The sequence below is a fragment of the Bos mutus genome, chromosome 18 (genome assembly GCF_027580195.1).
Source record: "Bos mutus isolate GX-2022 chromosome 18, NWIPB_WYAK_1.1, whole genome shotgun sequence".
NCBI lineage: Eukaryota > Metazoa > Chordata > Mammalia > Artiodactyla > Bovidae > Bos > Bos mutus.
Window position 1 is genome coordinate 38,192,478 of NC_091634.1, and position 13,949 is coordinate 38,206,426.

At 45.7% G+C, this 13,949-nt stretch overlaps 1 protein-coding gene across 3 annotated transcripts in view; it reads left to right on the forward strand.

Moving 5' to 3' along the window:
• The first annotated feature begins 5,812 nt into the window (after nucleotides 1-5,812).
• The window catches only part of GNAO1 (G protein subunit alpha o1), a 181,413-nt gene continuing 173,276 nt past the window's right edge, over nucleotides 5,813-13,949 (forward strand). For 2 of the 3 annotated variants that reach the window (XM_070388407.1, XM_005899868.3), the window contains exons 1-2: nucleotides 5,813-6,815; nucleotides 7,058-7,100. In XM_070388407.1, the coding sequence (XP_070244508.1) occupies nucleotides 6,698-6,815; nucleotides 7,058-7,100 (161 nt within the window). In that variant the 5' untranslated portion in view covers nucleotides 5,813-6,697. The remainder of the gene's footprint in view (nucleotides 6,816-7,057; nucleotides 7,101-13,949) is intronic. The other variant, XM_005899867.3, reaches the window with a different exon arrangement.

Consider the following 13,949-nt stretch of genomic DNA (forward strand, 5'->3'; position numbering starts at 1 on the left):
CGACTAAACTGAACTGAACTTACAAACATGTACCTGCTAATTAGCTCAGATAAATTGAAAAGTCCTATGACACTTATTATAACAAATAAGAATCTTGGTTTCTGATGAAAGATTTTCCAAGAAAATGCCAACAGGGATCAGGGCCATTAAGTAATGCCTTTACTTTAAGCCAAGCCTCCAACTTCAATTTCAGCTCTTGATCAGTTTTACCAATGTGAAAGCACCAGTGCTAACCCCCTTCAACTTTCTACTTAATTTAAGCCAAATGCATCCCTGTGGGAGTCTCCTGCTATCCTAAATTGAGAAAAATCATAAAGCATACCCTCTTTGGGGTTCTTGAACCATCAAAATACACTCAATAAATAACATTCTCAACAGTTATCGCATAATGGACTTCAATAACTTAAGAGCTCAACTCAATTACCTACAAGTTTTCAAGCAAGTCCTTTCATTTAAAAGTACAAAAATCCTTTATTTCTTTCCATGTCATCTTTTATTCTAACAATGACAAACTATTTTTTTTCATAAAGTCCACAAAACAACAAATGAGAGAAGAAATTTAGTGAAAAATATTCTGATGAGAACTTCAGAGACATTTGGCATATGCTCTTCTCACAAGTTCCTAAATACCAATACATTTCCCATGTTTGTTTAAAATCAGTATCATTTTTCAGAAACTTACTTGAAAATAAGTCATCACCTGTTTGAAATCACCCAATCTTAAACATTTTCTAGAATTAAGTCATAAAATTTCCATTAGAAAAATCAAAAAGTCTCAGAACTGGGAAAAACTCTGATATATGATCAGCTTTAGCCCTTGCACAGGTGAATTTGGTTAATAATCATTAAAACACACTGAGGAAACCAGAAGGGAAAGAGACACGTGTACCCCAATGTTCATCGCAGCACTGTTTATAATAGCCAAGACATGGAAGCAACCTAGATGTCCATCAGCAGATGAATGGATAAGAAAGCTGTGGTACATATACACAATGGAGTATTACTCAGCCATTAAAAAGAATACATTTGAATCAGTTCTAATGAGGTGGATGAAACTGGAGCCTATTATACAGAGTGAAGTAAGCCAGAAGGAAAAACATAAGTACAGTATACTAACGCATATATATGGAATTTAGAAAGATGGTAACAATAACCCGGTGTACGAGACAGCAAAAGAGACACTGAGGTATAGAACAGTCTTATGGACTCTGTTGCAGAGGGAGAGGGTGGGAAGATTTGGGAGAATGGCAATGAAACATGTAAAATATCATGTAGGAAACGAGTTGCCAGTCCAGGTTCGATGCATGATGCTGGATGCTTGGGGCTGGTGCACTGGGACGGCCCAGAGGGATGGTATGGGGAGGGAGGAGGGAGGAGGGTTCGGGATGGGGAACACATGTATACCTGTGGCGGATTCATTTTGATATTTGGCAAAACTAATACAATTATGTAAAGTTTAAAAATAAAATAAAATTAGAGGAAAAAAAAATAAATAAATAAAATCTTTGCTCCATAGCTCAAAAAAAAAAAAAAATAATAATCATTAAAACTGATGATCTGTGGTTGACCTTTTGGGATATATAGGAAGTGATAACTCCCTCCCCTCATAGGAGTTTAAAGTCCAGTGATGTGTTTCCTAAGTGCATCACTTGATGGAGAAGGTATGATCTTAAAAATGAACATTTCCAGGCTCCACCTGAGACTCACTGAATCAGAAATTCTAGACATTGACTCAGCAATCTGCATTTTAGAAAGCATCCCACATGGAACTCTGCTCAATGTTATGTGCCAGCCTGGATGGGAGGGGTGTTTGAGGGAGAATGGATACATGTATATGTACGGCTGAGTCCCTTCTCAGCCCGAAACTATCATAACATTGTTAATTGGCTGTACCCCAATACAAAATGTTTTTGGTGTTAAAAAAACAACAATAAACTTAAAAAAAAATCCAAAGAAAAAGAAAGCATCCCAAAATAATTTGTATGCACAATAACATTTGATAATCACTGCTCTGGTAGGTCTGAGAGATGTGCACAAAATAATATTAATATCAGCCAGAGAAGCACTGAATATTAATAGGTTAATTAATTAATAGGGGTTAGTCCTATTAATATCTTCTAGGGACATAAAAAGAATTGGATCAGCATCTTCCCTAATACCAGATATTTATCAGAAACTCTAAGTCGTGTCTTAGCCTTACCCAGACGACCTTCTAAATTATATTCACCACTAAGTTAGAGTGTAAGCTATCAATTAAAATAAATAAATAAATAAAAACCCTAATGCAGAAACTTAAAAAGTCTCTAGTAATCTACCATTCTCCCCTAAATGCCTAATACATATGACATTTAGTTTGGTTTCATTTTGCTCATGAACACACATATTTTAGTCTATTTTCTTCCTATGAGGAAAATAGTGTTCATAAGGAATAGTAATTTTCATAAGTTTTTCCTTTGACAGAAATACAAAAACTACCAAAGAAAATTTAAATTCAGAAACAGGTAAGATATTTGGACTTTATATATGTAAATATATGTAAACTACTAGCAGCAGCAGCAGTATTAATTAACACAGATTCTCTATAAGACCTAACACTGTGTACAGAAAAATCATTTAGGGAGTGGCTACCAATGCAGATTTTAGAGTAGTCTGATTTGGTAGAATTAAGATTAACTGAATTTTTAACAAGCATCCCATTTGGTTCTGATATGAATGGTTTTAAAACAGTCCAGGGATTTCAAGATTGCAGGAAGCCAAGCTCATGTCTAAACCTCTCTTTGAGTCTAAATCAATACATTAAACACAGTAGGTGGTAAATACATGCACATTTGATTAAAGTAAACACAAAAGGTAACAAATAGGGAAATTCAGTTCATCAGATCAGAGCCCATATTCTGTAAGTCAGAGCTGGATCTTGCTTATATCATAAATTACTGTCCTCCAGAATAAGGAGCCACATGTATAAAAGCAACTCATTGTAGGCTTTGTTGTTCCTTTTAGAGAGAGTTATAAAATATGCTGACCATATACCTTTAAAATTAAAAACATGCTGAACGGGCTATAGTTGACCTGAAGAGGGGTAAACGAGAATTATTCTTTTGGTCAACAGTAACAATCAGAGAAATAATTCCAAGGATTATATAAAATAAAAGTAAGTGAAATCTGTCCCTGATTACTCCTGATGTTAGGACTGTAATTTCCTCATTCCCACAGGAATTAACTGTGGACAAATTTAACATATATAGCATTATCTAATTACTAATAATTCATTGAGAACTGAGATGTTGTCATCCTCACTTCTTTTGGTGAGGGAGACCAGAATATGATTGGTTTCTGGAGTTTGTAAGCTTTCTGTGAGCCTAGGAAGCATAATATATGTATATATATAGACATATATATAGTAAGTACATGCAAAATGTTATCTTTCAAATGGTCCACAAACCTGTAAAAGGAGTCTTAGATTAGTACTTCATGACTGTATGACCTTGAACAATTTATTCAGTCCCTTGGAGGCTCAGTTTTCTCAGCTGTAAAATGGGAACCCAGGTTGATATGGGCCCAGGCTTTTTCCACTCAGCCATGATGCTCCAACACCACAGTCCCTAACTGAGGTTTATGTGGAAGGATCACAAGAGATAGTTTTCATAAAAGTGCTCTGTAAACTGTAAGGCACTACATAGGTGAAGCAGATTATTAGTAGCATTTTATGAAGCCCAGCTATTAAGATGCAAAGTAACCCAGGAAAAGAAAACAGTGTACACAAATCTGAAACACAACATCTACAGTGCCTAGAACATCACGTTGTTCATGGCAGGCAGGTGCTTAATAAGTACTGAGTGAGTAAAGAAAAAACACAAAACACAAGTTTGTGTCTCCACCATACTAGGTATGACACCAATAAGGAATAAATATACCAAAAATCAGAGACAGTTTGATTCAACCATATAAACCACAATGCCCCAAGAATCTAAGATCTTAAAATAAAAATTACTTGATATGAAGGAGCATTAAAATGTAAAATATGACCCACCATTTACAAAGAAATGGCTATGGTCTCACCTCTTCAGTATTTCAGACGCAGCCTTTCAGGGATTGCAGAATCTGGGTGAGGTGGCTTAATTTTTTCCCTGTATCTGATAGATCTGCATAATCATCCTAGCAACCTTTAAAAGAAATAACAAATTCTATAGAATGTTGGTTAGCTAAGCTGTTTTAATCTGGGAGGCTGATTTTTAGTGACACCCAGATTTTAAAGAAACCATATTTATCCCCTAAACTCCCCTCCTTTATACACAAAAAAGGAAATTGGGTAGGGGTTGGGGTGGGGAAGAAGGGAAGTTATTTACTCCATAAAACAATTCTCTATAGGAGACTTTTGTTAGTTTTCTAGGACATGTAAAATGTGATCTAAGTGTAAATATTCAAATTACATTACATACAACTTTTGACATAAATAGCTATTTGTGGAATTAGGCAAACCCAAACTGGGAAAAAACAAACTGAAAAATACAGGGGTAAAAATGTTTTCTTCTGGGTGGGCCTTAATTGCCTTTTTTTCCCCATTCCAAATGTATTTTTATGTTGGGTAACATTTCCAAAAACAGGGGTGTTTTTTCTATTGTTGAAATGAAACAAACAAGTTCGCTTTTAGAGCCACAAAAATGCCCAACTGTTAGAAAAAAAAACAAAAAAACAAAAACACGTTTTCCACTGGCCGCCTGCCTCTCCTATCCCCATGCAATCTTTCCCATTGGCCCCTTTCTCTAGGAGTGCCCCTGAGGCTGCCTGATGGAACTGATTGTAAAACCATTTTGTGCAGTGAGAACTATTTAATAGTTTCTTCAAAATCACCCAGACCACACAGAATATGCCCAACCCTTGGAGAAGTGTACGTGTTTCCTCAGTATTGGATGAGGTGTACACTAACTGACCCAGGTTTCTGGGGTTTTATTTTAAAAAGAGATGGGGGAGTATTTTAAAACAGAAAGAGGAAGAAACTCTCTTAACGAAAATTTATTCAAAATTCATATCTGTATTTTGGGAGATAGGTTACAATCAAACTAAACCCTCCAAAATGAGAAAAGCAAATGTTGAGGAAGTAAGCATCACTCCATGAAAACCTGTCCTGCCCATCGAAAAGCTTCTCAGCATGGGAACTGTCGCGTGTGCTGCCCCCTTGGCTGGGAATCACGGAGCAGGATCCGCGAGGGCAAAGGGAGGCAGAGGCTCCTTGAGAACTGGCCCTGTCTTTGTCTTAACCTTCTGTGTTCCTCTCTTCACAGCCTACTTCTCTCACATACTAGGTGCTCAATAAATGTAGGACGCAGGAAGCGAAAAATCCGAATCTGCCCCCAATCCCCAAGGGCGAATGACAGGGAACGCAGGTTTCCTCAGAACCACCGTCTCCTCGGTGGGGCCACCTGACCTCAGCCGTTACGGCCCCAGCAGCAGGAGAGCAACCAAGAAGGTGAGCTGCCGGAGCCAAGATGGAGAAGAAACGGGAGAGGCAGGGAGGCGGCGCCGGCCCACAGCTAGTGGACCCACCTGACCGCGGCGCGGGCCACCCAGTCCCGCGCTCCCATTGACCAGAGGGCCGGAGCGGCCGGCGCGTGGGGCCGGGGCGGAGGCGGGGGCGGGGAGGGGCGCCGCGGCGCGAGCCCGGCCCCCGGCTCCGCCCCCGCTAGGCCTGCACGAGCCCACCTCAGGGAGCCTCGGGCCTTGCGGGGAGTGGGGGGAGGGGAGGCCGCGCCACGCGCGCGCCGCCGCTAGTTGACGCGGGCCCCGACGCGCGCGCCTCCCCCGCCCCCCGCCCCTCCCGGTCCCGGGGGCCCGGCGCGCGGCCCTGCTGACGTCAGCGGGCGGCTGGCGGTGCGGGGTGCGCAGAGCAGCTGGCGCACTCGCGCGCTGCGCTCGCCTGTTCCCCCCTCCCGGCCTGTGCGCGCGCGCTTGCTCGCTCGCTCTCCCTTCATTTTTTTCTCCCCTCCCTCCCAGCCTCTCTCCTGTCTCTCCCCTCGAGCTCTCGGCTGCCCGCGGCTCCCTCTCGCTCTCCCTCTCTCTCCGGTAGGCTCCGTCGAGCGATGCGAGCTCTGGGAGACAGCGACGCCGCCTCCCGCTAGAGACCTGCCCCCCGGCCCGGCCCCTTGCCCAGCCCTGCCCAGCGCGCGGGGGTCGGCGAAGGCGCCGCGGACGCACCAACGGCGGAGGATCCGCGATGCAAATGCACTAGCGGCACCCCCTAACTCACTCCCTCCACACCCCGCGCCGCCTCCTCCTCCGGCAGCAGCGGTAGAAGGACCCACCCTGCCCCCCCACCCCACCCTCCGCCGACTCCGGCTCCTGCCTCGACTATTATTTTATTTATTTTGGGTCGTGCACAAGCCTCAGTGCCTGCAGCCCGCGCCTCCTCGGACCGCGGGCGCCTCCTCCCTCGGCTCCGGAGCCCCAGACCCCAGCCACCTTCGCCTCGACACCCCCCCAGAGCCCCGCCAGCTGCCGCGAGTCTCCGCGGCTGGGAGCTTGTTAGAGGCTGTCTTTTTGGGGGGTTCTGGTTTCTCGACATTTTTGTTTTCAGCCAAGGGGAGGCTATCGTGATTTTTCCCCCTTTGAGCCCAGGTTCTGCTCTTTGGGGGGGGGGGCGCGCCGAGCCGGGGAGCCGTGCCAGCAGAGTCGTGCGGGCTGTGGCAGGGAAGGGGCCACCATGGGATGTACTCTGAGCGCAGAGGAGCGAGCCGCCCTCGAGCGGAGCAAGGCGATTGAGAAAAACCTCAAAGAGGATGGCATCAGCGCCGCCAAAGACGTGAAATTACTCCTGCTGGGTAAGGACCGGGGCTGCCACCCCCATCCCTCGACCCCGGACACTCTGCACCCCCCAACCAGTCCCCCGACCCCGCTCGCTCCTGGGGAGACCTGGCCCGCGAGTTGGCACCACGATGTGCCCACGATCGCCCACTCTTTAGCATGCCTTACCCCCTTCCCCCTGCAGCGCCCCCCCCCCCCCCCCCCCGTTCCCCTAAGCTGACACTCACCAATTTCCCCCCCCCACTGTCTGTCCCAACAGGGGCTGGAGAATCAGGAAAAAGCACCATTGTGAAGCAGATGAAGTAAGTCCCTGTGGTATTGGGATTTGTACTTTTATTAAGCGTAATTTTTAAAATGAATTTTATTACCTTGTTCACTTCACATCGCTCTCCAGGCCCGGTTTTTAATTCGTACACACACACACACGCCCCTGAATTTGACTCCCCTCTCCCAGGCCCTGCGTTGGTTCTGGGTCCTCCACCCCAACTCCCGGGGTGGGTGTTTTTTTTTTCTCCCCAAGGGGGTGGAGGGAAGGGGAGCGCCTGTAGTTGTATGAATGACAGTGTCCGCCATATTGATCAGAACATCACATTATTGGCATGATTATGGTCATTACTCTTGTTTGTGGGATGTTTCCTGTGTATCACTGCCTCCATTTCTGTTTCTGTGTCTCTGTTTCATTCTGCATATCTCTCTCTCTCTCCTTCTTCCACCCCTCCCCCCACTCCACATCCATAATCCCATTTACCCCTGCTCTTCTCCTGGGGCAGTGATTTTTGAACTTGGCAAAAACATGGGGGGGACACAGCCCTAGGCTAGGGTGGAGTATCAGGTGTCTGCTGTTCATGGATTTGGTGCTGAATTAGAGGCTGTGGTTTCTGCCCCCTCCCATCAAAAAGACGAATGTTTGGGGAAGGGGCGTGTGGTAGGGGCAGGGGTGGACTTCCAATCGAATGAGACTGGCACAGATGTATCCAAGGTAGAGGTGGAAGGTAGGACGCTGGATGAGAGGCTGAATGCCCGCCCCTTGCTGCCCCTTCCTTCTCCCCCACCTTTCCAGTCTTTGCTCTCCAGACACTGGCAGTTTTCGTTCACTCTCTGGCCTTTATCAATGTAGTTATTTACACTCTGCATAGGCTGTGTTCCATGTAATCTACCCACAATGCGGATTTCAGGCCCCACTTGCCGCACCACCCCCTTCTGCCTTTAGATATCAGTTTCCCCTCCTAATTAACTGGGGGTGGATTTGAGTGATGGTTGAAAATTAAAACAAAATGGGATATTCCTTCCCTTTCACACTTGCTCAGTAAGGAGCCTGGCCCCTCCTTGCTACTCCCAGGCTTGCTTCTTGCCCCATCCACTCCTGGTTAGCAGTTCCTGGTGAGCCCACAGGCAGCTTTGCTTGGGGAGGGGGTGGCTTTAGGAAAAGGGAACGCGCCTCGGGCCTCCTGGCCCTGCTGCTTCGTTGTCTTGTCAGTTCGGGACGGAGGAGTTCGTTAAGACCGTTTAGCGAGGATTCCACGTCGCTTTGCTGTGACACCTTCGTGCACACACAGCTCCTAATTAGGGGTTGCTGTGCAGTAAACAAAAATGATTATTTTTCAACTTGACAGAATAGCCGAAGTAATTGCATCCCGTAGGAAAATAATGGAAAATAAAAACCCCTTTCGCAGAAAGGTGGGTGGGAGACGAAGCATGCCTGCGATTTCAAAACCAATATGCAAAAAATCTTGCATGTGTAACAGGCATGACAAGCGGGTTCTAGGCGGCGCCATGATGGTAGGGAGTAGCGACTCGGAGACAATTTCTCCCGTCGGCTTGACATGTTCTTATTTTTGTTCTAGAGCTCCCTGGGGCTTTCTTTGCAGAGGCCCCTCGGCTTGCCGCACCCCACTGAGCTACGGGTAATTTGGCCTGGGGCTTCTTTGGAGCTTGTGCAACCCAAATGGATGGGGAGGCGGGGCCTGGGGAATTGCACTTTGCAACAAGGTGCATATTGCATCTGCCAGGAGCTCTTGCAGGTCGGTAAATGCAAGCAGCACCACACCTTTCTCCCAGCGGGGGACGTTTCAAAACTTCAGAACTCTGTAATCTGCAGTGACCGGCTTGAAGCCGGTTAGAAGCCCCAGCCACCGGAGCGGGGTGAGGTTTCAGGCGCTGCGAGTGGTGGACAGCGCCCAGCCGAGGCCGGAAAAGTCGATGAGGCTCAGCTCGGTGGCGCTCGGCTGGGCTCGGCTCGGCGCAGTCTGGGCGCGGGGCTCGGAGGGACTCGGCAGTGTTCGGAACCGAGCGGGGACCCCGGCGGAGAGAGCCGAGCTTCTTCGACGAGGGGACCGAAGGCTTTCGGAAACACTCGGGTGAAGGGAGCGGGGATGAAGTGCGGGGTAGGCTCCAGCCTGGAAATTAACTTTGCATCTGCCAAAGCAACTCCTTACCTGCTTTTCCTGAACAAGCCTCATAAACTAGGCTGATTTAATAAGTGTAAAAATATATACCGACTCCCCTGAAGGGTACCTTTCTTTTTTAATCAAAGAGAGCCACGCTTTCCAAGGAGATAGGTGTGCCATTTTAGAATGAAAATTCCTAATTGTGTAATGAAGGCTGTATTTAGACTTCCCCGGAAAAGTCTTAAGGGACTTATGGTTGGTTACACGGAAGATGGAGAGAAAAACAATTTAAAAAAAATAAAGCGTTAGATGTTTCGGATGGTTAAATCAGACGACCTGGCACTTTTTCTCTTTTCCCTGCTCTCCCCCGGTCCCCCCCCACCCCCACCCCCCCCCCCCATCATCCCACAGGACGCCTTTTTGGAGAAAGATTATCAGGCAAAGTTGAGATTGGTGTAGGTAAAACTGAATATATTTTCTAAAATACATCAGTTCTGTCTAGAAAGTGAGCAGTTTGCTCACAAAAGGTCAGTCAGAAAGATTTCTGGCCCATGTAAATTTTGCAGCTAGGGTCCCTGCGTCGTCGTGTCCTGCTGAAGCATTCATGAATGGCTGCTCTTCCTATGAGCCCTCCAGCTCGGCTTGAAATAAATCAGATCAGGGCCTTGTGCCAAGCTGGATGCAGAACTTGTTTTATTAACCACAAAATGTGGGATTGGTGTCACTGTATCCTAGTGACAAATTCCTGTGAGTCCTCCCTCGAAGAGGTGATTTTCCAGATCACCACTTGGCTGAGCATCAGTTGAGTCAGGAGAACTGTACTGTTCTCTGGGTGGGGCTGGCCCTGAAAATCTAGGTGGCGTTTACAGAACGCAATTTTGGACTTGCCTGGGCAGCACAATGGGTGACCAACTTATCAGACCATACTTAGGAGTTAATCTGGATGCTGTTTATTTCACCTGGGCAAATGCAATTAGCGCGTTCTCCGTGGGTGATGTCCTGTGAGAACTTGATGACTTCCTAACAGGGACTAGGCTTTAATGGCTCAGCCTTTTGCATTGAGAAGAAGACTATTGATAGAGAAACATCTCTAGATCCTTTGAAGTCAGCGTTTCCAAAAGAGCAAAGAGCCACTCCATTCAGCCTACCTTCTTATCCATGTTATGGCATGCTGATTATAAGAAGGACGAGACTTCCATGTATGCCCCTACTAACTGAAAGTATATGGAAAAGCCTGACTGGCAGATGCTGCTTAGAACAAAGTGTTAACACCCATATCAGCCTAGGATATCAGTACAGGGAGACTGATCTTTGAAATTCTTTTGCCTGACACATTTTGCAGTGGGAAATGTGCATCCATCAAGAGATGCCACGGGTTAAATTGTCATTGAAAACCCTGATTCCTAATACTTTCTTAAAATTTTCATTCGAACATAGCTCGCTAGGTTTTATTCCCCCCCACCTCCCACTTTCATGTGTGGGCTTCTCTGGCAACTCAGCTGGTAAAGAATCCGCCTGCAATGCAAGAGACCCAGGTTTGATTCCTGGGTCAGGAAGATCCCCTGGAGAAGGGATAGGCTACCCACTCCAATATTCTTGAGCTTCCCTGGTGGCTCAGATGGTAAAGAATCTGCCTGCATTGTGGGAGATCTAGGTTTGATCCCTGGGTTGGGAAGATCCCCTGGAGAAAGGCATAGCAATCCACTCCAGTATTCTTGCCTGGAGAATCCCCATGGACAGAGGAGCCTGGCAGGCTGCTGTCCATGGGGTCACAAAGAGTCAAACACAACTGAGCGACTAAGCGCAGCAGAACACATGTGATTGTGAACTAGTGTTTCGTAGTTCAATGTCGGATAATCCAAAACATTTCTGTACTGAGAAATAAGCAGTGATCATCGAGACAGCAAAATATAATTTTATACATACCATGAGTAATCAGTGACTTTTGTGTGTGCAGCATTTTAAATAATTTTGCTTGTTAGGAGGTCATGACCTCACCTGTGATACAGCCTCGTCATTTTTGCAGCTTCCCTGGTGGCTTAGACGGTAAAGCGTCTGTCTACAATGCGGGAGACCCGGGTTTGATTCCTGGGTCAGGAAGATCCCTTGGAGAAGGAAATGGCAATCCACTCCAACACTCTTGCCTGGAAGATCCCATGGACGGAGGAGCCTGATAGGCTGCAGCCCATGGGGTCACAAAGAGTCGGATACGACTGAGCGACTTCACTTTCACTTTCAAAGTTTTAACAATAAGTGTTAACTTTAGTTAATCACCAAACCCTCCCAAAGAACTCTCTCAGGGCATTATATGTGGAATCAACATAATCCCTTTAAGCGACTTCCCATTCTGAACAAATAGTGACAACTACTTGGACTGTCTACCTGATGAAAATGTAAAATGAACCGTGAAGTTGCTGCGGGCACCACAGTTTGTCCTCATTTGAGGTGTTGAGTTTTCTTTGATGTCCTGTTCGGGCTATCTGTTGTCTCTGGTGCATTTGGTTAATTTTTAGGGAGCTAGAGAGTCCGAAGGTGGCAATGAGGCATGGCTTGCTAGCTGGTAAGCTTTATGTAGATGGATGCGGTAAAGTGGAACACTTTGGATGTGTGTTCTTTTCCAAGTACTTGCTCAGTGCCATTAGTAAATCAAAACTTCTGGATTTGCCCGGTAAGGACGTCATTGCTCATACAAATTAGCCCTGCCCTTCCAGTAGGAAACGATTCTGAGAACAGACCCTACCAGACAGGGAAGGCGATTTTAAGATTGCCGAAAGCTGGTAGTTTCCTCCTACCAGATGACTCTGACTTTGTGATTGGGGTGTGGATTGTTTGGCTTGAGTTCAGGGCAAGCCTGTGTTCATTCAACACACTGCTGTTTGGCACCTGCTAAGTGGTAGGCATGAGTGGAGATGAGTAGCAACTTGGAACCATTACTCGGTAAAAGTACAGTGGTCTGGAAGGGTGTTTCCTGCACATCCCCAACGGGTCCCATGTTGAGGCAGCGTTCCCCTGAGAGCTGCTCTTCTAGATCTGTGGACTTGTTTCTGCAATCATCTCTTTGGCTGCTCTGCTCGCCCTCCCCTTCCTCCTGTCTCCATGTTTATCCAAATGGATGCACCTTGCTCTCTGGAGACATTGTGAGTGCAAACAGAATGTCAGATCAAGTAGCAGAAGCATTCTCTTTTGCTGATGGATGGTGCTCTCTTCCTCCTTACTGTTCACTGAGCTGTAAACACCAGCAGACCTTCCTGCCAGAAGAGTAGCCCAGAGTCCACCTGATCTCCTCAGGAATCAGCTGTGGAATTCTTGAACCTCTGTCACCTGTCGGATTCTGAAATTGAACCCATGTGCTTATTGAAAGGGTGTTGCTGATGAGATTAAATGGATGAAACTTCATACAAGATTGACAAGACTCCAGAGAAATCCAGAATTTCTAGTCTCTATTGTAGGGCTAGATTAGGTTTATAGTGCCCAGAGTTAGAGGACTGTCTTTTTTTTTTTTTTTTTTTAAGTGCTTGGAGCTCCCCAGATTATTTTGTGCATTTAGCCACACCTGCTAAAGATGGGACAGGATCACTTAGATTTTTCAGCGGCTCACAGTGCCTGTTAACACTGGAGATTTAATATGAGCAGAGGAAGGTCTTATTTTTCTGATGTATGTTCCATCCATCTAATTCAGGGACTTGGTTCCCTCTCTCCGAGGTGTTTTCAGTCTCACATTCCTTAGAAATCTAGACAGACCATGATCACAAGAGCACATTTTGATCCAAAAGACAGTAGACAAACTGCTGAGATGATTTCAAACTGAAAAAAAAAAATTTTTTTTGAAAGGATTACTCCAAAATTTGACACTAGCAAAGAACAAATTTTGACTTTGAAAAAAAAAAAGTTTTTTAAATTTTTGAATATATTTAAACATGTACTGCATGGATTTTAAAATGGCTAGCAGATGCTATACAAAGAGCACTTCACCTCACTTTATTGATTGCATTGCCATAAAAAGCTTGAAAGTGCTCAAACTCCATTCTAAGAATTTATTCCAACCAGTATCACATTCTTATTTTATTTTGTGTCTCTCATTCATGCACAATAGTGGATAGAAAAGAAATCGCCTGAGAAATGGCAGGAGGAAGGAGCAGTGGCCTTCTACTGTTTCAAAGAGATAGGTAAGGTTCCTATTGAGAGAAGTGGTTTAGTTTGTTTTTAAAACTGAGAGGTGGTTAGCAGCTTGGACTCTGTAACCAGGCTGCTTGACTTCATATCTTGACTGTACCACTCACTAGATGCCTGCTCTTAAACTTCAGTTTTTGTGCCTCAGTTTTCTTACATATGAAATGGGGTGGACGGTAAAAATAACTAACAGGGTTGTGCGCATTAAGGGATGTAATATATGAAATGCCCTCATAACAGTTTTCTAGAAATCATTTTACAATTGTCAGCTACAGTCTTGATTCCTTTGACTGATTAGTGGGTGTTCCTTCCCATATGGAATTCTGAAGGATGTGGGCCATAGCTTGCCAGAGAGCCAGAAGGGGGGCGCTGTGGTCCACGCTCAGGTCTTTTCCCCCTTGCCTGCTCTGCAGCATCAGTTATATAACTAACTGTGTTGTCATAAGTGATGTGACATTTTTGATGGCGCAGCTGCTTCAGCCCAGGAGGCTGGAGTGATGTTACAGGGAGTGGGAGAGAGCACTGGACCAGGAGTCGAGACAAGTTGCTCTGCTCCTGCCTCTCTGGGGGGCCCCGTTTCGTGGAGTAGTTGTC